General features: G+C 53.6%; 1 protein-coding gene across 2 annotated transcripts in view; it reads right to left on the reverse strand.

Moving 5' to 3' along the window:
* Positions 1-868: 868 nt before the first annotated feature.
* Positions 869-24,612, reverse strand: part of LOC125282542 (protein Shroom2-like) — a 137,194-nt gene continuing 113,450 nt past the window's right edge. Inside the window, exons 6-10 of one of the 2 annotated variants that reach the window (XM_048217545.2) lie at positions 21,714-22,397; positions 15,559-16,083; positions 14,223-14,391; positions 7,324-7,593; positions 869-3,635 (exon numbers count right to left, since the gene is read on the reverse strand). In XM_048217545.2, coding sequence (XP_048073502.1) covers positions 3,369-3,635; positions 7,324-7,593; positions 14,223-14,391; positions 15,559-16,083; positions 21,714-22,397 — 1,915 coding nt within the window. In that variant the 3' untranslated portion in view covers positions 869-3,368. Of the gene's footprint in view, positions 3,636-7,323; positions 7,597-14,222; positions 14,392-15,558; positions 16,084-21,713; positions 22,398-24,612 lie in introns of both variants that reach the window. The other variant, XM_048217544.2, reaches the window with a different exon arrangement.

The following is a 24,612-nucleotide window of genomic DNA, read 5'->3' on the forward strand; positions in this document are numbered from 1 at the left end:
AAAAGGGATCCCCCCTCCCTGACGGCTCTGGCAGATTCGTTCAGGGAAGCCACTTCCTTCGAGGTCCAGATGGAATGAGGAACACACGAGAGCAGCCACTTACGCAGCACTTTCCTGAACCGGGTGTATGGCGTTGAAGCACAGAAATACCGCTTAGCTCGCCTGAGCTCCGCAACTCAGAGGCTCAGAGAGGCCAAGCGCCTTGCTCATGGCCATAAGGCTAGGGAGTGGCAGAGGTGGCCTTGCTCTGGGAACCTGGCATGTGGGTCCAGGATGCTTCAGTGTTTTTCCATATTAGCAGATGCTGGTGTGGGAGATAGAGCCCATCACTGGCCCCGATTCTTCACACCCTGTATCCACACTCTGCCACCTCCTCCCACCGGAGGGAGAGGTGGGACACATCCCACCACCTCTTTGAGTTCAGCTGTAGGACTCGCTTTGACAACGGAACGTTTGCAGGTGTGATATAATCAGGTAGGCGGGGAAATATCTTTGTGTCTCTGTTGGTTCTCTCATGCACCTGCCACGGACATCCCCAGGCCAGACTACTGGTCCCAGGAGGAAGATGACAGGCACAGGGAGCAGAGAGTATCACGATCTACAGATTCACGAGCTAAAGCGATATTTCACCGCACAATGAAGTTTCACAGTTGCTCGTTACACAGCCTAACTGTGGCAATGGCTGACTGATACAACCCGCGTCCCTGACTTTTTCGACTGCAAACTGATCAGCCCTGGCTAGACTGGCCTACAGTGACGCACAAAGAAATAATCACAATCCCACAACTGATCAGAATTTGACATACGGTGAGGATAGTCTGCTTATTTAAAGAAAGATATAACACAGGTAAGTCAAAGTCATGCTCCATTCACTCAAAGACACTATTTATTTTGCTAAAGTCAAGCAGGACGAGGTGTGGAGAGGTAAGTGGTACGTGTCGAGCATGAAATATGTACACATTTTCCACAGTGGAAGGCAGGATAAAAGCCACAGGCAATGCCCCTGACTGAAATCTCGCTATACAGAGCATTCCGGAGCTGAGCTGTGACAGAGGGGGGAGGAACTGGCCACCACCTAAGAATGCCGGAGGCAGAACATGAGCACCAGACTGCTGTTGTATGCAGTAATACAGCAATTTACAAAGTTACGTACACCGACTCACTGGAATCTTTGGGTCCCCGCTAACCGGACGTGTAAGAGGCAGACAGGGGAAGGGCACGGGACGGTAACGACGATGTGTGCTTTGCTGAAAGGGTAGGAGAGCGCTATATATTGCTATGTATAAGAGAATGTCCTCCAAAGACCTCAAAAGGCTGGATACAGACACGTAAATTCTATTATTCACATTTTACATATTTATCATTAAAATGATTCACAATACTGTATTTGAGGGGAAAGAATCACAGATAAAAGCTCTGTCTAAATTAAAAGCAAAATACACTCAACTTAGTATGGTTGTCCCCCTAGGGGAGAATGACGGAGGTCCGTGGACAGCCAGCTTCACCTTTTCTGAAGTGACCAGTTTTCACAGCAAAGGACTACACCAGAAGGGAAGGAGGACACTTCATTGGCAGAATGGGGATTTTTCAAGTCCGAAATAGCTTGATTCAAGAGGAATGACAATTTGTGAGAAGGCGTTTATCTTTTTGGCACAGGTGGGTTGCCAAAAAGAGTGCTTATTGCCTGCACTGCTGAAGCCTGCCAGTTTGGACCCCGCTGTGGGGGGGGGCACAGACACCCATGCTGTGGCTCAGGAGTCCAGCTCACCCCCTCTGGCTCAGGAACTATAGACACCGGTCGGTTAAGACATTCGCGTGCACGTGTGTTTTGGTAAGGCAACGGTCACTGCCAACAAAAGGATTGTCCTGCCACCTGTTGGAAAACTTTTACGGCAATACGGGGAAATGAGGATTCAAATGATCCCTCGGTCAAACCAACATCCGGTATCACCTCAACATGAAGTCGTCCCAGGGGCTCTCCTGCCATTTACCAGGCACTGAATCCGATGAGCGTTTGTGAACCAACACACCGGGGTTGCAACGACGCAGATAAAACCTACATTACAACCAAGCCATTGGTGGTTGAACATCTGTCCACGTGCCGATTTGCCACGCACACATACGTCCTCTTTGGTGAAGCGCCAACGTAAGTCTCTTGCCCACGTTCCAACTGGGCTGTTTGTTCTCTTACTGTGGAGTTCTGAAAGTTCTTTATAAGTTCTAGATATGGGTCCTTTGTCACATACGTGATTGGCAAATCTTCTCTCCCAGTCTGTGGCTTGTCCACTGGAAATGGACAGCATGACAGTGTTTTCTTAGTGAACAGACTCTTGTTAGAATCTTGCCATTTCCACCAATAAAAGGGGCACAGAACCTATAAACTTTGTGGCAGAAGATGAGTTTTGGGGGTTCCAGAGTCCATGGGACCTTTGAAAAACCAGAGGAAAGGTTCTGGCAAGTACGGCATGGTAGTGGGTTTAAAGAGGCAAAAAGACACAAGCAGCCAATTATCATTGACAAGCCTATGCAGACAGAGTTAAGTTTCTGGGGAAAAAGTAATTTCGGAAACCTGCTGTTGGTCTCAGGAAACGGATGTCTAGCAAGCACATCACGCTACTGGACATACTATGAACCGAGCAGGGAAACACCCCCTGAACCGTGATGTCAATACTAAAGCTACTCGTTTTGTGCGTGTGTTTTAAAGCATGCACGCTATTTCTCTAAGTGGTAATTTCAGAATGAGTGAACCCAACACGTAGGTTATTTGTTTCACAGCTGGTTTTTGACCACTCGGAAACGACTCACCTTTCCAAAATGTTAATAAATGAGCACACACATCATCGTGGTTTTTGCTGGGGGACAACAAAGGACGGACAAGGAACGGTCCATACCACCGGACGAACAGGGACAACACGTAGCAACCCATGCTTTGGATGAATCACAGGACAAGACGTGCGCCAGAGTTTCCCCTCTCATGCATCTTACAGACTCGCTCGGCTTGCTTCCCGAGCGGTTGCTTCCGGATGTGAAGATGGGAGGAAGGGCAGACCTACCCGTGAAAACGACCCCTTGCACGCACCACGTGACCGGAGCCCACCGTCTAGACTGCGCGAAGTCGCCATCCACCGGAGCCCACCGCCACGTGTGCTAACTTGCAAAGGAGAAATGGCTAACAGTGAGACATTCAGCTCCGCATTCAAAAAGGAAACCAAAAAATTAAATAAACCATCGCAAACACACACGGAAGTTATTGTTCTCCTAACAGCCGTCTTGCTACGGGAGATAAATACAGGCTGGGGTTTCTACTTGCATCCTCAGGAACGGAGCTCCCACGGCCCGTTTCCGTCCTCCACCAGGGAGGGCCCCTCTTATTTGCCTCTCTCGGTCTGAAGGCTGTCGAACAAGCACTTCAGCTGCTCTTCGCCCAAGTGTATCTTATCTTCCAGCTCCCGCTGCTCGATGATGAGGGCGGACTTCATCTTCACGAAATGCTCATAGTCCGCCAGGCTGTCCTCGCTGAGGTAGCTGGCCAGGATGTCGAACACGATGCGCTCCCGGCGGTCCAGGTTCTCCTTCAGTTCCTTGGCGTCCTCGTGCTGTTGGACGAGCAGCCGCTGCTTCTCGAGCAGTGATTGCTGTGGGGAGAGAGAAACGAGCCCGCTGAGAAGCCGGGCTAGCACAGGGGCTCCGGCCAACAGCTCCATGATGCCAGAAGTCTGCGTGCGGAGACACCGAAGTCAGGCACCAGAGATCCGACGGCATCCGCACGGGAATATATGGGGGGGGGGGAAACGCACTCGCGGGCCGCAGCAGGCTCTGGCCCCAGCCTCCCATACACGCCCACGGGCTTGTCCCGCCTGCGCTCCTCCCACCGGCCTTGGCCTTGAATGGCTCAGACAAACAGCCGCGATGAGAGGCAAAGACAACGACAGAATTTAGGGAAGCTCAAGGGGTGTAAAGGACTGAGGGATCCCAGGTGAGTCAGAGGCCTGTCTGCGACAAGACTCTGGTAGTCGGCAAAAGGAACAAGATTCTAAAGAACTCCCAGAGCGCGATTCCTAAACCTGGCTGGCAGGAGGAAGAGCCTCCGGGCTATTTGCAGAAGAACATGGGTGAGGGAGCGAGCACAGGCAGAAGAAACGCAGGGCTATGGGGCAGACTCCCTGGCTCCTCACAAAGGTCCTGCTCTGGGGGCACAGACAACCCCAGTCCCAAAACGCGGCACTCACGGTCCCTCTCTCGGCCTGCAAAGTACACCCCGAACTGTCCCTACCATCTCCAAGTTCCATGCAAACTATGCAAGGAAGACATGAACGCACGAAATGTCTTCCAGTGTCAGCCGGGGGAGGCCGGCGGTTCATCTCCTCGGTGCGATTTCCAGCTGGGCACCAGGACAGCCACTCCGTTATTCCGCCACTTTGCCGCGTGGCCACGAACAGTCACCAACAGCCATGCATGAGCATCTAGGACACGGCGTCCTTTGCCCACGCACGGGAAGAGCGCTGCTGGTATGCGGCTTTCCAGGAAGTACCGGACCACACCGCCATTCAGGGCATCCTGCCCACTCCTGTGGGACATCGCCACCTCCACGTCAAACTAACAGGGAGATTTCACGGGGGGGGGGGGCAAGGCAAATTCGTGCCAATGTCCACTCGGGCTAGTACAATCAGTCGGGCTGACTGGTGACAGGAAGCTGCAGAGACCGGGGGGAGGACCTGACGTGTCTGCATCAACCCACACGTTCATTTTGTAACTGGAAAGATGGAGGGAGCCTTATAAAACTTCCCTCTGTGTCTTTTAACCGGTTACCATGTCCGTCTCTGAAAACCGTAGCTTCCCCGGGCTGCGGCTGCCTGACAGACTCCCCTCCAAAGGCAGCTATGTGGAGACTGGAGCACTGCACCATGGTTGGCCGTGGCAATGAGACACTGCATTTGGAGGGACCCCAGGGTGTAGTGAGGGTACCCATGTACGGTACCCACAGAGCCTGGTATCCAGAAGGACCATGGTCCTTAGCGTTCATTCCTTCTGGCATCCCCTCAATTTTCTTTTTTAAGATTTTACTTATTTATTTGTCCGAAAGAGAGAGAGAGCACAAGCAGGGGGAGCAGCAGACTCTCTGCTGAGCACGGAGCCCGATGTGGGGCTCGATCCCAGGACCCTGAGATCGTGACCTGAGCTGAAGGGAGCTGCTTCACCAACGGAGCCACCCAGGCGCCCGTATCATCCCAAAATTCTAAAGTGTCTGTTCCACACACAGAGGGAAAAATGGATTAAAGATGAGCTGAGCCGCAAAGACAATACTGTTTTTTCTCTTAAATCAATACTTGAAAATATTCCAATTAAGTATAAAGAAATCTCTTTCTTGTTCTTTTCCTCTTCTCAGATACTGCCGGCAAAGATGGGGAAAACAGCAACACGGAATCTACACCTCACCCAACGGCCCCAGTTTTTTCTTAAATGCTTATATAGTACGTTCAAATGGTAGTCACTAACGACTTAGCCAAGCACAGAATTACAACGGCGTGAAAGCCACACTCTAGAAGATTTATGCGGCCGACCCCACTCTCACGTGGAGTAAGGGAGAGGGGTGCCTCTTCTGCTCCCCTTTCAGAGAAGTTAAGGAGTCTTATTAATAATAAAAATGATCATTTGAGGGCCTACTCAAAGAATGAAACTCAATGTTCTGCTGATATTTGACCCAGAAAGGAAAGCCAACAAGGTAGATATTACTTCCTGTATTTTGCATGTGAAAAACCGAAACATAAATGCACTAAGACACATGTTCCAAGCTGCACACCTCAAGAAAGGGACAAAGGGGGACGCCTGAGTGACTCAGCCGGGTAAGCATCTGCTTTCGGCTCTGGTCATGATCCTGGGGTCCTGGGATCGAGTCCTGCCTGCTTCTCCCTCTGCCTGCTGCTCCCCCGACCCCTGGTCGTGCTCTCTCTGACAAATAAATAAAATCTTCAAAAAAAAAAAAAAAAGAAAAAAGAAAAAAGAAAGGGGGAAAAGGCCGACAAGTCGTTCGGCTCCTTCCAGACTGCTGTGTGCACTCCTGTTAAAAACAGCAACAACATCAAATTCCATGATCACTGAGTGCTTATAATCTGTCAGAGTAGCTGAGCACCCGGTTCACGTAGTCACGTGACCAAGACAATCTCCGAGGAGGAGACCGTTATTAGTAAGGATCACAGAATGGAGGAAAAGACGTCACAAAGAACCCCCGGTTCTTCCCGAACATCACAGCAGCCCTGCCATCCAATGACAGCGGCGTTCAAGGCCCCGTGCGCCCCGGCAGCACCTGTTTGTGTCGGTTCGATGGAAGGAGATGGCGAGCCTGGACGGGCTGCCCAGCAGCTGTGTGAGGCTTCACCGCATGAACTCACAACACACTGAGCACGACCTGCCCGTGGGCCCCCCGATGTCCAGCCCAGACACGCTGTACCTACCCCATCACCAGACGGGCCCCCCGATGTCCGGCCCAGCCAGACACACTGTACCTACCCCATCACCAGACGGGCCCCCCGATGTCCGGCCCAGACACACTGTACCTACCCCATCACCAGACGGGCCCCCCGATGTCCGGCCCAGACACGCTGTACCTACCCCATCACCACACGGGCTCCCTGATGTCCGGCCCAGACACACTGTACCTACCCCATCACCACACGGGCCCCCCGATGTCCGGCCCAGACACGCTGTACCTACCCCATCACCACACGGGCCCCCCGATGTCTGGCCCAGACACACTGTACCTACCCGATCACCACACGGGCCCCCTGATGTCCGGCCCAGACACGCTGTACCTACCCCATCACCACACGGGCCCCCTGATGTCCGGCCCAGACACACTGTACCTACCCCATCACCAGATGGGCCCCCCGATGTCCAGCCCAGACACACTGTACCTACCCCATCACCACACGGGCCCCCTGATGTCCGGCCCAGACACACTGTACCTACCCCATCACCACACGGGCCCCCCGATGTCTGGCCCAGACACGCTGTACCTACCCCATCACCACACGGGCCCCCCGATGTCCGGCCCAGACACGCTGTACCTACCCCATCACCACACGGGCCCCCCGATGTCTGGCCCAGACACGCTGTACCTACCCCATCACCAGATGGGCCCCCTGATGTCTGGCCCAGACACGCTGTACCTACCCCATCACCAGATGGGCCCCCCGATGTCCGGCCCAGACACGCTGTACCTACCCCATCACCACACGGGCCCCCCGATGTCTGGCCCAGACACACTGTACCTACCCCATCACCACACGGGCCCCCCGATGTCCGGCCCAGACATGCTGCACCTACCCGATCACCAGGAGAAGTACTGTCATCCAAATTATTGAGGGCATTTTCCACGCGGGCCAGGCGGCCAGACAGCGACAGCAGAAGGTTCACCACTTTGTCCAGGTCCCCAATGAACATCCGGAACTTGTCAAACTCGTTGGGCTTGCAGACATCTTTGGCAATGGCCTCCACCTCGTCCCCAAGGGCACCGTTGGCCTGGATGTCCTCCAGGAGGCTCTCCCGGGCTTCCCGAAGCACCTGCAGCTTGCGACTGATGCTCTCGATGAGCTCCTGCTGTGGGGACAGAGGGTGGCGTGCAAACACTCGTTAGGGTTGCCCCGACCCGGCACCTTGCGCCGCTGCTGCAGCCCTGCATTCTCACGTAACCGACCTGCGTGGAATTCAGCCCAACCGGGTCAGAGTTTATTTTGCATCCAAAAACAGAGGATTTATAAGACCAGGGGAAGGATAACAACTCCTGGTGACGTCACTGGCATTTAAGTGAGAACTAAACCAAACCACCCTGCTCTCATCCTGTTAGTGTCCTAGACGACAGGGCAGGGTCTGGCCCCCGGGGCTACTCACAGTAAAACCTCATTCCACCCTGTACCTCTGCCAGGAATCTCAGTGACACTTTGGGTTTCAGACTTTGGAACTTCCCAATTTATTTATTTATTTAAGATTGTTTATTTATTTGAGAGAGAGAGAGAGAGAGAAGCAGGCGCCGCGCTGAGCAGGAAGCCCGACGCGGGGCTCGATTCCAGGACCCTGGGATCATGACCTGAGCTGAAGGCAGATGCCTAACGGATTGAGCCCCCCAGGCGCCCCTGGCATTTTGTAATTTAAAGACTCACATGTACAGAAGCTACGGAGTCTCACGCCCAGTACTGAATTCCACGACTAAGAAGTATGTTGTACATAGGGTGAGCAATTAAAAGTTAAAACAGATAAAGGGATGTCAGTAAAATTAAAAGTCTTTTACAGACACCTGACTTGAATATGACCAAAATGCAAACGAATTACTCATTTTTTTTTTTAATATGGCAAAATAAACATAAGACATTGATCATTTGACGCACGTTTAAGTGTACCACTCTGTGGCATTCCGTGTATCCACGTGGTTGTACAACCACCACTGCCACCAGTCTCCAGAACTTTCTCACGTTCCCCAACTGAAGCTCTGACCCTTCAACACGAACTCCCCACTCTCCTCTCCCATCGGCCCTTTAAATGATCATTTTTTTTTTTAAAGATTTTTTTTATTTATTTGACAGAGATAGAGACAGCCAGCGAGAGAGGGAACACAAGCAGGGGGAGTGGGAGAGGAAGAAGCAGGCTCATAGCGGAGGAGCCTGATGTGGGGCTCGATCCCATAACGCCAGGATCATGCCCTGAGTTGAAGGCAGACGCTCAACCACTGTGCCACCCAGGCGCCCCTAAATGATCATTTTTTAAAGGGCAAACATAAAAACTAAAACATATACATCGGCACCGTGTGCTCTGACTTGAGTGGCAAAGACTATCCGCCTCCTGTTACACGTGGGAAGAATTACAGGGATGGCTTTCAAGGAGTACTGCGCTGAGCCCTGCCCTGGGAAAAACCACTTTCTGACGATCACGGACATCGCTAAGCTATCAGGTCCACCCAGAGCAGAACCAACGGGGTGTTCGTCCCCGCCTGCTGAGTTCTGAAAAGCCAACGTGATGCCAGCACGCCGCTGGGCTAGCCCCGAACGACACAGTGCTCAGGGGCACAAACCCGAATGAAGATGGGACCATCTGAACGCTCAAGTCCAATGCGGACTTTTTTTTTTTTTTTTTTAAAGATTTTATTTATCTATTTGACAGAGAAAGACAGCCAGCGAGAGAGGGAACACAAGCAGGGGGAGTGGGAGAGGAAGAAGCAGGCTCCCAGCAGAGGAGCCTGATGTGGGGCTCGATCCCAGAACGCCAGGATCATGCCCTGAGCCAAAGGCAGACGCTTAACCGCTGTGCCACCCAGGCGCCCCCCAATGCGGACTTTTAGCTCACTGGGCTGTACCAAGGACACTATATAAAGTAGGCCTACGGGAGTCACTGTGCCGTCGCCCGCCCCTTGTCCTGGGGCAGTTTACCAACTCTGACCGCAGAGGGAGCGTGCAGAGCCTGGGGGACAGAAGGCACACGGCCAGAGGGAGCACAGACTCCTGACGCTCTCCAGGACCACGTCCACGGCTACACGGGGAACAGGAGCGCCCACCTCGAGGACTGAAGGAATTCCCTGCACGCGAATTAGCAGCCCAGCAGCCCCCAGCGGGTGCCCCATACTCAGCAGGTGTCAGCAACCCTGGCAGTGCGCGGTAGAAGCTTCCCTGACTGCACACACAGCAGTCAAGTGCAGGTCGCCTGTGCCGACGACTCCTGACGTGGGAAGAGTCCAACTGCAGAGGAAAGACGCGCTGAACCAGGAGTGCAGCAGCCATGCTTTGTATGAGCTGACCACACGGCAGCTGTCTCAGGATGAGGCACTGACGGACACCCTCCACCCAGCATTTAGGGGTCCACACGCATACTAAAAATAAGCCCTCAGTTCCGAAAGCCACGGCCTTTCATCAGGGCTGCTCAGGACGTTCAGGCGTTTCCTTCCCTCAGTTAGAACCGTCTGTGTCAGGGCGCCTGGGTGGCTCAGTCGTTAAGCTTTCGGCTCAGGGTGTGATCCCGGCGTTCTGGGATCGAGCCCCACATCAGGCTCCTCTGCTGGGAGCCTGCTTCTTCCTCTCCCACTCCCCCTGCTTGTGTTCCCTCTCTCGCTGGCTGTCTCTATCTCTGTCGAATAAATAAATAAAATCTTTTAAAAAAAAAAAGAACCGTCTGTGTCTACACCTCTTTGCTGTTTTGTCTTAGGGTGTGGGAGTCGGAGTGTGCTCACGCCTGCCTTTCTGTGTCTCCGTGGACCCTCCTTATCGGGTGAAACCCACTTCGAATCCCACAGCTGAGATGGCTTTTTCGCGGATATTCATTACTTGAGGGAAAAGCACAAAACAGATTATAGAGACAGAGAACTTTCCAAATTCTTGCCTGCAGCCAAGCCTAACCTGAATGAATTCCTCAAGCAATTTAGAGGATTGTGGTTGTATGAGGAGGTCTCGCCAGTGTTACCGGTAATCCTTCAGTGTCATTATTCTTCAGCAATTACCATCACGAAGATTTCCTGCCAATGCATGAAAACGTGCCTACAAACCTGCAGCATCAGCTGAGCTAACTTGAAACTGGGCTTTCTGGAAGGAGCCCAAATTCTTTTGATTCCTTTGTATGTCTTGCGTAAGCTTTTCTTAGAAAAACACCCCCCCCCCTCCTTAAAGGGCCATTCTAAGCAGCACAGACGTTGACTTTGAAAGATCTTGGGATGAGGGAGGCCTGGCCCAGGCAGCACGGGAATCAATCACTCTTCGCACCCCCCTGGGTGCCGAAGGCCTCACACAAGCCCATCTGCTTGTGTCCTGCAGCACGTGGCATTCGGCGAGGCCTGGGATGAGAGCAACTGGTGGCAGAGGCCCGGCCCCAGGGCTCACACCTGTTCCTCTACCTCCGTTCAGATGGCCCCAGACACCTCACTTTTGTCCCACTCCACAGGGGAAATGCGGTCTTTTCTCTCTGGTGCTTGTGCCCACCTCTTGGGCCCAGGGAGAAAGCAGGACCCTCAGAGGCGTGTGCTTGGTTCTCCTGCAGAACCCCGTAACCCCACCAGAGCACTTTCTGAGCGGGTACAAAAACAAACTTTTAGCCTTCCCGGCCTAATGCTTCCAACCAGACACCAGAATTCCCTCACCGCTTCCCTGCATGGAACCTTGTGTTCTGTCCTGCGTCCTTAGTCTTCTCCTAAAACACAGGGTCACCCTCTTCGGCACTTGGCTCTGTGAGCACGCAGTGATGCTGGGATCGTGACAGCCGAGGTCCCTCTGGGAACGTCTGGCTCACAGGGGATTCGGGGTCTTGCTACTCTACCATCATGGCCCACCAGGTACACCTGCAGAGCACTCATCTGCTCCTCTCCCTGGCGCACACTTCGCGTAACCGCACGACACAGTGTATTTGTGGGTACTGGAAGGAAGGGTGCAAAGACAGGGCGGCAGATGCCTTTGTCAAATCAAGCCGAAAAGCAGGATTCCTGAGTCACTAACACTGCGCAGAACTGTGATTTCTAGCCCTTGCCATCGATGGTGAAATCGACCGGCACGTGCATATTGCACAAAATATGTCGGTCAGCTTCAGAGTGTAATCATGGGGCAGGTGGGTGGGGGGTGGGCTGTCAGGAGGCAAGTTCACAAGGACTCATCTCTTTTTTTAAAAATATGTGTAACTTATTCATTTGAGAGAGAGGGAGAGAGAGCCAGCAAGAGCATGAGCAGAAGGGAGGGGCAGAGGGAGAAACAGACCCCAGCTGAGCTGGGAGCCCGATGCAGGACTCGATCCCAGGACCCAGGACCATGACCTGAGCCAAAGGCAGACCCTTAGCCAACAGAAGCACCCAGGCGCCCCACAGGGACTCATCTCAATCCCAAAGCAGCCATCTGAGGGGAGGTGGTGCCCCAGCATCTTGTGTCTCCCAAAAGCAAAACGAGAAAGTGCAACAGAGATGAAAGGAGCGAGACAGGGAGCGCTGCACTCCAAATTCATCACAGCATGAGAAACAGGGGCACATCGTAAAGCACAGAGTCGGCTACATCTAGGGTCAGGACTGAATTAGAACTGTCCAAAGTGTACATTTTTTTCTAGTTTTATGAGAAAAACTAAAAACATTTTTGATTCTTTATTTAAAAAACAACAACAACAACAACAGCAGAATATGCAACCATAAGCCAGATACAGGGCCTTAGAGGCCCAAGACCAAAATGCTTATCTTCCATTTCCTTCAACTCCTTGAACCAAAAAGCTACTGTTTCCCAAACTGGAAGTAATTTTCTTTTGTGCACGGGTCATAGGATTTCTTCTATTCTATGTGAAATCAACCGGTGGTATTTTTAAACCACTAATCATACATACAGACTTCCAGCAAAATCTTTCACAAAGATTTTTGTTAAAAAAAAATATTTTTTGGGGCGCCTGGGTGGCACAGCGGTTAAGCGTCTGCCTTCGGCTCAGGGCGTGATCCCGGCGTTATGGGATCGAGCCCCACATCAGGCTCCTCCGCTGGGAGCCTGCTTCTTCCTCTCCCACTCCCCCTGCCTGTGTTCCCTCTCTCGCTGGCTGTCTCTATCTCTGTCAAATAAATAAATAAAAAATCTTTAAAAAAAAAATATTTTTTAATGAAAGCCCTTTTCCAAAGTACTAAGCATATGGAAAACATTCACAAAATGCTGGTTCCCTCCTTTTCTTTTCCTACTACTATTTAGACAGGCTCAAGACCCCTGGAATAAACAGTACGTGGTATCCTCTGAGACAGACTTTTCCTTGGCACTTCCCTCATCCATTTAATGCTGAGGCCTACCTACCTATAAAAAACAGGTAGTCCCTTAGATGGCACAGCTGTGGCATGCCGACATATCATGAAGATTTAACGCTAATACAGTAGTAACGACATTGACCGTGACAGCAGTAATTCTGTCCCTCGCACGACCTCATGAGCCCTCACTGTTCCTGACCTCATTCCGACGTCACCTCCCACCCTCCATTCCTGGTGCACACGGCTCCCACCACCGGCCCCTGCTGCTTCTCCAACACGCTGGGAGGCTCCCACCTCAGGACCTTAGCACCGGCCGGCCCCTCTCCCCGCAGCACACCCAGGCGCCCGCGCGGCTTACCCTTCACACTCCACCCAGGTCACTGTTCAGTCATCACCCCGTAACCGCATTCCTTTGTCTCACCCCATTCCTGCACCCTGTTTCGATTCTACCATGCGATGACTACACTAACGGCTGGCAAACTCTTTCTGTAAAGGGCCAGACACTGAAGACCTTCGCCTTTATGGAGCACATGGTCAGGGGCAAGTACTCCAGGTTGCTGTGTGTGGTGTGAGAGCCACCAGAGCGCGTACATAAACGGATCGGTGCGGCTGTGTTTCCAGAGAACGTCTTTTATCGAAGCAGGTGGTGGGCCACGTTGTGCTGACCCTGTACCGTGTACGGGTTTCGGTGTTCGCTGAACGTGAGCTCCCCCTCGGGGAAGGGAAGGCTCCATTCTGTTCCATCTACTGCTGTATCCCCAAGCTCCCAAGGAGTTGTTTCGGTTAGCAAATGACGCACCTTACAACCCACTGTGGGATTATGATCCTCTGGTTAGAGGTACTAGAACTTGATATTCAAAGAGAACGTGTGACTCGCTAGAGGTCACACAATGAAGTCCCTAGATTTTATTTTTATTTTTTCAAAGGTTTTATTTATTTGAGAGAGAGCGCGTGTGAACACGAGTGTGGGAGAGGGGCAGAGGGAGAGGCAGACTCCCTGCTGAGTGGGGAACTCCACGTGGCGCTGGATCCCAGGACCCTAAGATCATGACCTGAGCTGAAAGCAGACACTGAACGACTGAGCGACGTGGGTGCCCCAAGTCCTTGGATTTTAAATGGGATAGAAGGGACATCTCAATCGAACTTTGAATGAGAATGGTACCCACTTAATAGGACCTTAGATCCTTTATAAAAAGATAGTAAAGAGGGGTGCCTGGGTGGCTCAGTCGGTGAAGCGTCTGCCTTCAGCTCAAGTCACGACCCCAGATTCCCAGGGTCAAATCCTGCATCAGGCTTCTTGCTCAGCGGGGAGTCTGTTTCTCCCTCTGCCCCTCCTCCCTCTCTAGGTAAATAAATAAAATCTTAAAAAAAAAAAAAAGATGGTAAAGAGACTGTGAGGGCAAAGGCCCCATTTTGGAACAGAAGGCTTAGCCGCTAAGTGTTTAACTCCTATTGCCCCAACGTCGAGCACGGCGTCCTCGACAACGGGCCTCCCTACCTTCTTCACCGCCAGGTCGTGGTCCAAGTCGCTGCCCGAGTCGTCTTCGGGCTCCTGCTGCTGCAGGTCCTTCATTTTAATCAGCAGCTCCGCCTTGGGGGCTGACGTGCTGTAGTAGGAGGAGCTGGTGGCGAGGAACAGGGCCGCCGGCACGCCCGGCTCCTCTCTCCTGCGGGACACGTGAGTGGGCACGTCAGCCGGCTGTGACTCCGCGCCAGACGCCCCCTCCCAGCCCCCCCGCTCCGTGACGAGCACGCGGCGGTGCCAACGCAAGCACAACAGCCCGCGGCACGAGACGGCCAAGGGGGCGGGGGAGAAGCGACAAGACAGAACTAGACACCGCGTTGCCAAATGGATACTCCGCAAGTCTACGGAACGCAGTTTCTTAAGAAGGGGGAAAAGTCAAATAAGCAGGGATGTCTAAGAATCTCCCCGGGTGTGGGGGGAAGGGAGCAGAGGGAGAATTTTCGCCGGGAGCCTAAGGTCTGCGAGGAGTACGTGCGCACAGTTCCCTGTAAGTGAGGCCCCAAGGCCCCGAATGCAGCCTGCACTTTTCTGTCTGCCACCATGTCCGCGCCCCCTGGCTCGGGCCCGTCTCAGCCCCTTTGTCCTTCTGTGCTGGGTGTCACTGGCGCTCCCACCTACTGTCCATAAAGGGTGCTTATGGCAACAGCGGGCACCACCAGGACAGATGCAAGCCCACACGCCCACGCAGGCAGCCCGTGAAGGAGACGGGCTGTGAAGGGCAGGCTACCAAACCAGTGGCCATGCATCCCCTCACCGCACTCGATAACCAGGAGCACAAAGTCTCCTTCGCCAACCCGGACGTTCAGGAGCCTTCACGAACGACATCCGGGGCCAGGGCCTTCTTTGCTATGGGGGTGTCCTGCGCACGGCAGCCTCTCTGGTCTCCACCCACAGGGTGCCAGGAGCACCTCCCAGGCCTGACACCTAAACACGGATCTGGACATTGCCAACCTCTGGAAGGAGACAGTGTCCCAGCTGAGAAGCTCTGTCTTCTGAGAAAGGAGCCCATGGGCATCACCCTGAACCAAACGGGGCTCAAGCCAAGAATGCGCAGGACCTGTGGTGTTTCCACATCTCTGCCAGGCCCCCAAGGTGGCATCCCCAGGAAAGGGCCTCAGTGGCTCTTTTGGGAGGGTCACAAAACAGCCAACACGGGCTCAAGCACTGGGCAGTGCTTATGAAAATGGGGCCCCGAAAAGCCATGTGCACACAGACCCACGTACCAGCCCCTCGCCCCCGAAGCCCGAGAGACGCTTGGAGGGTGGACGCGCGGTGGCCGAGCTGCAGAACGAGGGCAGCGCTTGCTCACCTCTCCTCCACGGTTCTGGGAGACGGCACTTTGGGCAGCAGCTTCCTGCGCTGCTGAGCTTCCTCCAGCAGGTGCTCGTCCTTGGGGAAGATGCCCTCCATGAGGTCCATGGTGGTTCTGATCTTCACGCTGGGGTCCAGGATATCGGCCAGGGACTTGTCCTTCCCCACGATCTCCCGGGCCAGCTCCTCCGACTTCAGGTCTTCGGCCGTCCTCTCCTTGGCCTTCACGTAGCTGAGCGCGGAAGGAGAGGCCCCGTGGTCGTTGGCGCGGGGCGCTGGGGCGCTGGGGCGCTGGGGCTCGGGCTCGGCGCCCTGGCGGCTGTAGAGGCAGAAGCGCGAGTAGGACTGCTCGGACGTGCTGAGCGTCTTGATCTGGTCTTTCTCCAGCCCGCTGGGCAGCGCGGGCAGCTCGGCGGTGCGGGCCAGGCCCTGGCGGCTCTCCTTCTCAGGCTGGCTCTCCGAGTGCACGATCTTGATGGGTACCATCTTTACCGTGGTGTTGTTGTCCATCACCCGCTCGATTCTGGAAAGAGAAGTCCATGTGCTGAAAACACAGAGTGAGCCCCGTATGGACTGCTACCCGGGCCAGAAACCAGCCGGTTCCTCGCCTGCCCTGACGGCAGGGGGACGTGCGGCCACCGCAGTGCAGGGAACCTCCAGGATCCCACGACCCAGGACGGCGCATGGAGGTTGAGGAGGCCCCATTTCCTGACCCTGAGCATCTGGACACCTTCCAATTTCCAAAGTCACCCACACACCCACAGACGCCTGAGGCTGGATCGCTGGGCTTACCGAGGGGCAGACGGCTGAACACTCGTTTTCATGCCGGCCATCGTGCGCGCGTTAACAAGCCCCGCTCACTTACGTTTTCTTTGGGGGCGGGGAAGATAGGCTTCTCTAACACAACTGTCATGACAGCCTTCCGTCGCTGCCTCTCAAAGCAGGGCCAGCGCACACCGACGGGTGCCTGCGTGGTTCTGAGGTTGCGGGAAGACCTCCCTACACAGCGGCTATGATCTGAGTGGACACTGAGGACACGCACCCACTGGCCCCAATCGGAGGCTTCCTCATGTGCTGGGTGCACCGGCTGTCACCCTCCACCGGCCTTCCACCACTCAACACTTCAAGCCACCCTTCACACGGCTTCTCAAAGCAGCCACGCAAGGATCTGGCACTAACCACAGGGCACACCACTTAGGTATTATTTTAAGTGATTCACTGAGTACACACTTTTCCTTAGGGGAAAAAAAAAAAGATGGGGGGTGGCGCCTGGGTGACTCAGTCAGTTAAGGGCCCAGCTTTTTTTTTTTTAAAGATTTTATTTATTTGACAGAGAGAGACAGTGAGAGAGGGAACACAAGCAGGGGGAGTGTGAGAGGGAGAAGCAGGCTTCCCACTGAGCAGGAAGCCTGATGTGGAGCTCAATCCCAGGACCCTGGGATCATGACCTGAGCCGAAGGCAGACGCTTAACGAATGAGCCACCCAGGTGCCCCTAAGCACCTGACTCTTGATCTCAGCTCTCAGCTCAGGTCTTGATCTCAGGGTCATGAGTTCAAGTTCCACACTGGGCACCATATTGGCTGTGAAGCTTACTTTAAAAAAAAGGCGGGGAGGGGGCGCCTGGGTGGCTCAGTTGGTTTAGCGTCTGACTCTTGATTCGGCTCAGGTCATGATTTCAGGGTCGTGAGATCAAGCCCGCATGGGGCTCTGCACTGGGTATAGAGCCTGCTTAAGATTGTCTGTCTCCCTCTCCTCTCCCTCCTCTGCCCGTCTCTACCCCCGCTCGCACATGGTCTCTAAAAAAGTAAATAAATAAGATAAATTACTAAAGAAGGTTTCGCAGTGAAAGGAACTGGGGGGCACCCGCACGGAAGACAGAACATGGACTGGTCAGTGTGATGGGGCTTCATGCAGGACTCCCTCGAATGCCGCTTGGTGCCCTCAGCTAGACTTCGCTGGACCACACCCAGGGATCCCGTGGACCAGGGTCACAGGGACAAAAGTCTGTTTCAAGTATTTCTGAAGGACATATTGGAGAAAGAGAGCCATCTGCTGGTGTCCACAAGGGAAGGAAAAAACAAGTCAAAATCATAAAGCCAAAGTTCTGCATTTGTTTCTAGTATAGTGGGCTAAGGTCATTTCTACCATGTGACCCTAACGGACCGAATTTTGTGTACCGCATGGAACATTCCAGTGCTCTAAATTAAAGGTTTTTCACCCTTTAACTGGCAGCTGGGAACACAGTATGGTTTTTTCCCTGTACACTGCAGTGTACAGGCTAAAATCATTTTGTATTCTCTTCTCTCCTCCAGTAGAAATCATTAGATGTTTTATCTAGGTATTCATGTACAGTCCCCACCTAATGCCTTCTTTAAAATTTATGAATAAATTTTAAAAGGCCAGCTCTGTGGAAAATACCATTTAGATGTGCTAAACGTCAGAAGGAAACTTTGGGCATCTTATCCAAGCAAAGACAGAGACAGAAGAACCCCTCTCCTCATTCCTTCCATTACACACTTAGAAACCCAGATCACTGGGGCGCCTGGGTGGCTCAGTCGTTAAGCGTCTGCCTTTGGCTCAGGGCGTGATCTCGGCATTCTGGGATCGAGCCCCACATCAGGCTCCTCCTCTGGGAGCCTGTTTCTTCCTCTCCCACTCCCCCGCTTGTGTTCCCTCTCTCACTGGCTGTCTCTCTCTCTATCGAATGAATAAATAAAATCTTTAAAAAAAAATTTATAAACCCAGATCACCTACTACTGAATTTTTTTTTTAAAGTCAGCTCTACGCCCAATGTGGGGCTTGAACTTACAACCCTGAGATCAGGAGTCCCATGCTCTCCCGACTAAGCCAGCCAGGCGCTGCCCCAGGACTGACGTCTAAGCCAGCCTCTATTTATTCCCCGACTTGTGGAGAAACTGGATTTCCAGGGCAGGAAGACAAGGAAAAAAGAACAAGTCCTTCACACGTTGACCTATACTTTCCAGCAAAGCATCTCTTCCTGGTCCTTTCTAAGCATAAAGGGCCTCTCCTCTTGTAAGCTGGCCAGACTTGCACATTTAAAAAGTTGGATGAACTTTTACTTCAAAGTCAGGACAAAACACAGCAGATCAGACCTTACCGCAACCAGATCTCATCGATTCCTAATCCAAAGGCAGAGAGGTGGAGAAGGGGGGTGCGCCGAGCCCCGCGGCTCCTCTCAAAGCGCCCGCTGCCCCTGGGGGCCCGCCCGGCCCCAACAGCAAGTGCTCCACTCGGTTCTGCTCACACCCACTGCGGAGGGTGACCGTCAGCTGCACGCCGTGCCGCTTGGGTGAACCAGAGGACCCACTCAGCAGACTCTCACACGCAGAGGCTCAAGGTGACGCCACTAATGCCACCCACGTGGCCGTGCAGGAGCCGTCCCGACACTCTGTGCTCGTTCACTCCCAAATGGAAACAGGCGCGCAGGAAAACGCTCCTGAGGACGCTTCTAGGAGCGATCAAATCTGTGTCACTGGCCGCACCTGCTGGCCAGCGTCTCCATGTTGTAGTTTAAACAAAAACCCCAGAGAACTTTCAAAGCTTTGAAAGTAAGCTACCTAGTGTTAGGACAGGAGTTGACACGGTTTGGGGGGGCATGAATACCCATTCTGAAATTCCCCAGAGGAAAGGAATGCCGCACCCTGTTCTCTGCGTTCCAGCTGCAGCTCCGTGCCTGGCACACGGGAACCGCTCAACAGGTGCGTGAGTGTGGGTGTCTGCCTTGCGCCCCGGCAAGCGCCCCGGCACACGCACACTCGTGATCGAGGGCTAACTGGAAGGAGGGAGACACCAGCCACGGAGGAGAGGAGGCGAGCAGCTCCAGCGCAAGAACCCCAAGTCCACACAGGGTAGGGCAAGAACAGTATCTCACATGCCAGGCAGAGTAGGAAGCCCTGCCCCGGGCACGCTCCCCCTGCTAGCCCGTCAGGAGCAGACTGTGGTCACCGATCCTGAGCCCTGGCTTCTCTGTCTCGTTGGTCACTGGGATTCCATGCTTTCATATCAGGACTGACCAACAATACACACCCTGGGGCATGGCGACTCATTCGGTACCCTATGACCAACTTCCTTGGCAGCAAGTTTCGGAAGTGGCACGGCCACCCTCTGCCTCACTGTGCTTCCCGGGAAGAACGGAGCGGACGTAGTTGGGTATGTGTCCAAATGCCAACCAGAGCTCAGCTCTCTGTGAGCACCTGTACAGCAAGAGACAGGATGCAAAGACGACCCTTTCCAGCCCCGCTGACACGGCGGATGAGAACATGCAATAATGTGGGTCCCCAAAGACCCCCCTCCCCGCCCCCACCAGGATCTTCAATAGTATCGTCACTGCTTACTGAAATCCCTCTCAAGCTCATAGGAAAGACAGAATGAGAAAATCAGGCAAGAAACCATGAAAGCTACTGCCTCCTCCTAGAGCCCACACAGGTCAGGAGCAGCACGGGAGCACACGGCAGTCTGTCCGAGGAGCCCAGCGGCTCCCACCAGCTCCGCAGAATGCAGAATGGAGGGGCTGAGGCCGGCTCGCTTGCAACCGTCTCACATACGTGCCCACCACAGACCACCGTGTTGCTTCTCCTTCCTTTCACAACTGACAACGTCACCTGCCAGGGAAGGTACTGCAGTGATACCCACACTGTGAACGACATAAAGCACAGCGGGGGCCCGCAGAGGCAGCTGTGGGGACAGTGCCACACCTGGAGACACAGGATGACACCAGGAACGTATATCCTCTCTGCGGAGATATTTTGAAGTGAAAGAAAGAAAGAAAAGAAAAGAAAAGAAAAGAAAAGAAAAGAGAAAAGAAAAAAGAGAAAAGAAAAGAAAAAAGAGAAAAGGAAAGGGGAAAGGGGAAAGGAGAGGAAGGAAGGAAAGAAGGAAGGGAGGAAGGAAAAGAAAAAAGATTAGCTTGAGACTGTAGAACAGAAGATCTAACAGACTTTCTGAAAATGGCGGAAATAACCAGTCTATGCCACCAGCCGCACCGAATTTACTTTATTTCTCACTAACAGACGTTTGCACGGCCGCATGTGGCTGCTGGTGACTGTGTGAGACGCGTCAGGACACTCTGGGCCAGAGCGTTCCTGGCTGCGGGGCAGACTGGGGACAGCACCTCTCACCTCTGCCCACGAGATGCCAGGAGCAACACTCCCTCTTCAGCCGTGACACCCAAAACCTCTGCAGACACAGCCAGCTGTGCCCTGGGGGCAAAGCGGCCCTCCCCCAGGTTGAGAACCACTGCTCTAGAGAACAAGACGAAAATTCTCCACTTCTTCCACTTCTCAGTTCTTCGAAGGCCCTCACACAGGAGGGAAAAGGAAACAGCGCCCCTGACGGGTCAGACCCTGCCTGACAACATCTATCAACGTCTCAACGGGCACGGCAGACCATCCCACGCCTGAAATTCTAACAGCAGCACCATGTGCTATAATAGACGTTTCCTCTGCTTTAACAAAAGGTGTATACCAGCCTGGCTTTTCACATAAGATACAGAAAAAAACAGCATGGAGGGGGGCACCAGGGTGGCCCAGTTGGTTAAGCAGCCGACTCTTGGGTTTCAGCTCAGGTCATGATCTTGGGGTCCTGGGATCAAGCCTGTCAGGCTCCACACTCAGCACAGAGTCTGCTTGAGACTCTCTCTCTCTCCTCTCCCCTTGCCGCACCCTACCCTGTGCTTGCTCGTTCTCTCTCAAATAAAGAAAATCTTAAAAGAAAAAGAAAAAAACAGCGTGGAAATACTGGACATTATGAAAAACACGAAGATCTCCTGCTCAGTTTAAACTGGATTCTGATTACACACAGATGCTTAGAGAAAACACAGCCCTGCTGGGTAGATACCTGTGGGGAATGCATACGTCAACGCTGGCCTTGGGTGAAAAGGACAGGGGATGGTCCCCCACCTCCACCACACCCCCCTTGCTTCTGTGGAACAGGACAGCCCCCCTACCAAGTTCACAATGCAACTGACCACTGGAGCTGTGGATTCTCCCCCATGGAGTCAGTCCCCAGGGGCAACTTAAAATCCAGTGTGTGCAGCTGAAGCAGGGTACCCGGCGTCCACCACCCGGGAAAGATGCACCTGCAGGAGCTCGGGAAAGGGGTCAGAGCACAGGGCCACCGTCCCAGGACAGTACCTTGTGGGATTCTCCTCCTGGATCAGCAGGGGAGGTTTGTCTGTCAGCTTCTGGGGAGCGAACTGAGGAGAAGGGGAGCGAGAGGTCTCCATGGCGGACGTCTGCAGGGGCCGGAACTTGGACGGGAGCAGGGCCTCACGCTTTGGACAGGCTGTGTGCTCATCTACATGCCGCTTGTTGTGCTCACCAGTGGCCCTTGCACCATCTTCGGGCTGCGCACTGCTCAGCTTCTCCACCAAGGTACAGGGGCTGTGGGACAGGGACAGGCGGTCCACACACGCCTCCAGGGCCTCCGGGGATGGTGGGGGAAGGGGCTTGCTGGGGGCACTTAGGGGAGCGGTCCCGGGTGTGCCACCGGCCAGGCCCTTGAGTTGCCTGGGTTCACGTTTGGGCGGCGGTGGCCTCTGTGGGGCTGGCTTCTTGGGGAGCGGTGCAGTGCTCACAGGCCTTGGGTCCTGCCCCCGAGTGTGCAGGGCCGAGGGGGGGGCGCTCGGGACATGTGGTCCTGGGCCGAGCGTTTCCTCTGGGTATCTGTAATCTCGAGGTAGGGTCCCCGCTCGGCTGCGGGCCTCCTGGGGCACGTCTGGCGCTTCCCAGGTGGGAGGTGGCTTAGAGAGCTGGGACGGCTTCTGAGAGTCCTGCTGCGATGTCGGAATGGCTTCCGGACGCTGGGCATCTGCTCGTCTAGAGGGAGAAAGTATAAAAATGAGCATACGACTCCAAGTAACACCTTCTCTCCAAATGGGACTAGAACCCAGATCTGGATAATCGTCTTACATCATTTGAAGGAATTAAATCCATATACGTCTTCCCACACCTGTCTCCACCGTAATCAGTAATGCAAGATACGCAATCGAAACACACACCGGATATCAGGCTGGCTGTCGGCACATCATGTCATAGGAAGGGGAGTACTAAAAACACACGCACACGTATCAGATGCACGCACACGTACACGCAAGCTGCATGCTGGGGCAAAAAAATTTACACAAATATTTTTAAAAACAATGTTGATGAAAATTCTCACACGACTTTATTCAGAAACACTTATTCCATGTCACAACACTATTTTTACGTGGCTTACTTTGGGAAATTGCCACATACAAAGGCACAGAACTTTCCAGCGTGAGGCACAAAACCATTTATTAATAAAACCTTTAAATTAAGTCGTATATTATTAAAAACGAGAAAAACACAGGCTTTTGGGCACGTACGAGGTCAGTGATCTTTCCATCCTGTGATCCATTTCCAGTTCTACCTGTACTTTCGAGGCACACATGCCTGTGTTTAATATGTGCAGACACGCACACACCCACGGAAAGGTTCCCACAAAACACTCGCACGGGCAGGCCTCACGTGTGCGGTTATCCGTGCTGTAGCCAACGCTCGCAGGCTAACAACTATCAAACCCGAAACGGAGAAGGGGGCCACGCCTTTGCCAACACACGGTTGCTTCCGACCTGAGTGATAAAACGAGCCTCTGATGGAATCTTCAGGTCAGGGAAGAGCAGTTTCGCGTTGAGGAGACAACCGTGTTGTTAAAGGAAACTCTAAGAAGGGCAGCAACGGGAGAGCCAGCAGACACGTCCGAGCACCAGCGCCCAGAAGAGATGTAACCTACTAAGTAACAAGTCGGATAAGGCTTTCCCCCTGACACCCAGGGCAGGAGCCTCATTCTAGCACTCGCCTTCAGACCCAGGACTGAGCCGGCCTCCTGGGACAGGATGCCTGGCCTGGGTGTTACAGATGTCCCCCCACCCCCGGGATGCTGTCCTGCAAGTCCGGTGCCCTGCACACGTCCCTCTGACCATGCCCTCGGGAGAACGAGCCCCTCCAGGTTCAGCGGATGCTCGAGAGCAGAACCCAGACCATGCCCAATTCCTTCCCCTTTCCCATGGTCAGCAGCTGGGGCCAGCCCCCCACCCTGCGCTGCGGGAGCACAGCCAGACAGGCCGGACCCTGCCCCACCTAGAAGCTAGAAGCTCTCTGTATCTAGAAGAGGGCACAGGAGCTTGTCCCAGTGGGGCCCAGAGAGAGGGCAGCTTGGCTCTCTGCTGGCAAGACACTGAACATACCACCTCAGCTTAGAAGACACACGGTGGCAAAGCAGCCAAGCACAAGAGCTTAAAATATTAACCCAGTTCCAGGAAGGTAGATATTGCAGGACAAAAATACATACCAGGCACGCACTAAAAGAAACTACAAGTTTTCAAAATAACTTGAACATAGCAACGGATGTGTAGAGAACAGCGTCAAGCAGCTGTCTGGTTACCGAATCGCATTTAAGCACCTTCGAGCTGAGAACGCGGTTTGAGAAGCCTAACTCAGGGCTCGGGCGTCCTGCCGCGGACGAGTCGGTTTGATCTGCTGCGGGGGGGTGAATGCCCTGTGTCTCCTTTCCGTTCCAGCCACTGTGCCTCTTAAGGAGCATAAAACCTAATTCACGACACTTCACAAATGCCTCCCTAATATTCTGCTTCAAAGAGCGGAGCCATGCGTGCACTTTTCCTCCTCTCCTACCAACAGGCTTGAAACACAGCATCCACAGATCTGCAGGAAGGCTCTTGGTGCTGCTGACTTCCTAACTACCCACCACCTCCCAGACACACACAATTAAATTAGCCACAATGGACTGCTCAAACTTAAGTGCTTTTGGCCATCTGGATTCACCTTTAGTATGTTAACGAAAAAGGAGCTCTATTTGCCGGGTGTGTTAGACAGGATGTGGAGATGTGCCCAGACACAGGAGAGAACTCACACATGGGAAATAAGGACTCGGAGCAAAAGACGGCCTGCACGGTTTGCCCAAGGGCCATGTCCGGCTTCTGTCAGGCACAAGGCCTCATGGGCACTTCCTGTCTTCCCAGTGGGGCATCCTTTGCAGGACTGCAGGGCGCTC

Source organism: Ursus arctos, chromosome Y (genome assembly GCF_023065955.2).
Source record: "Ursus arctos isolate Adak ecotype North America chromosome Y, UrsArc2.0, whole genome shotgun sequence".
NCBI classification, from domain to species: domain Eukaryota; kingdom Metazoa; phylum Chordata; class Mammalia; order Carnivora; family Ursidae; genus Ursus; species Ursus arctos.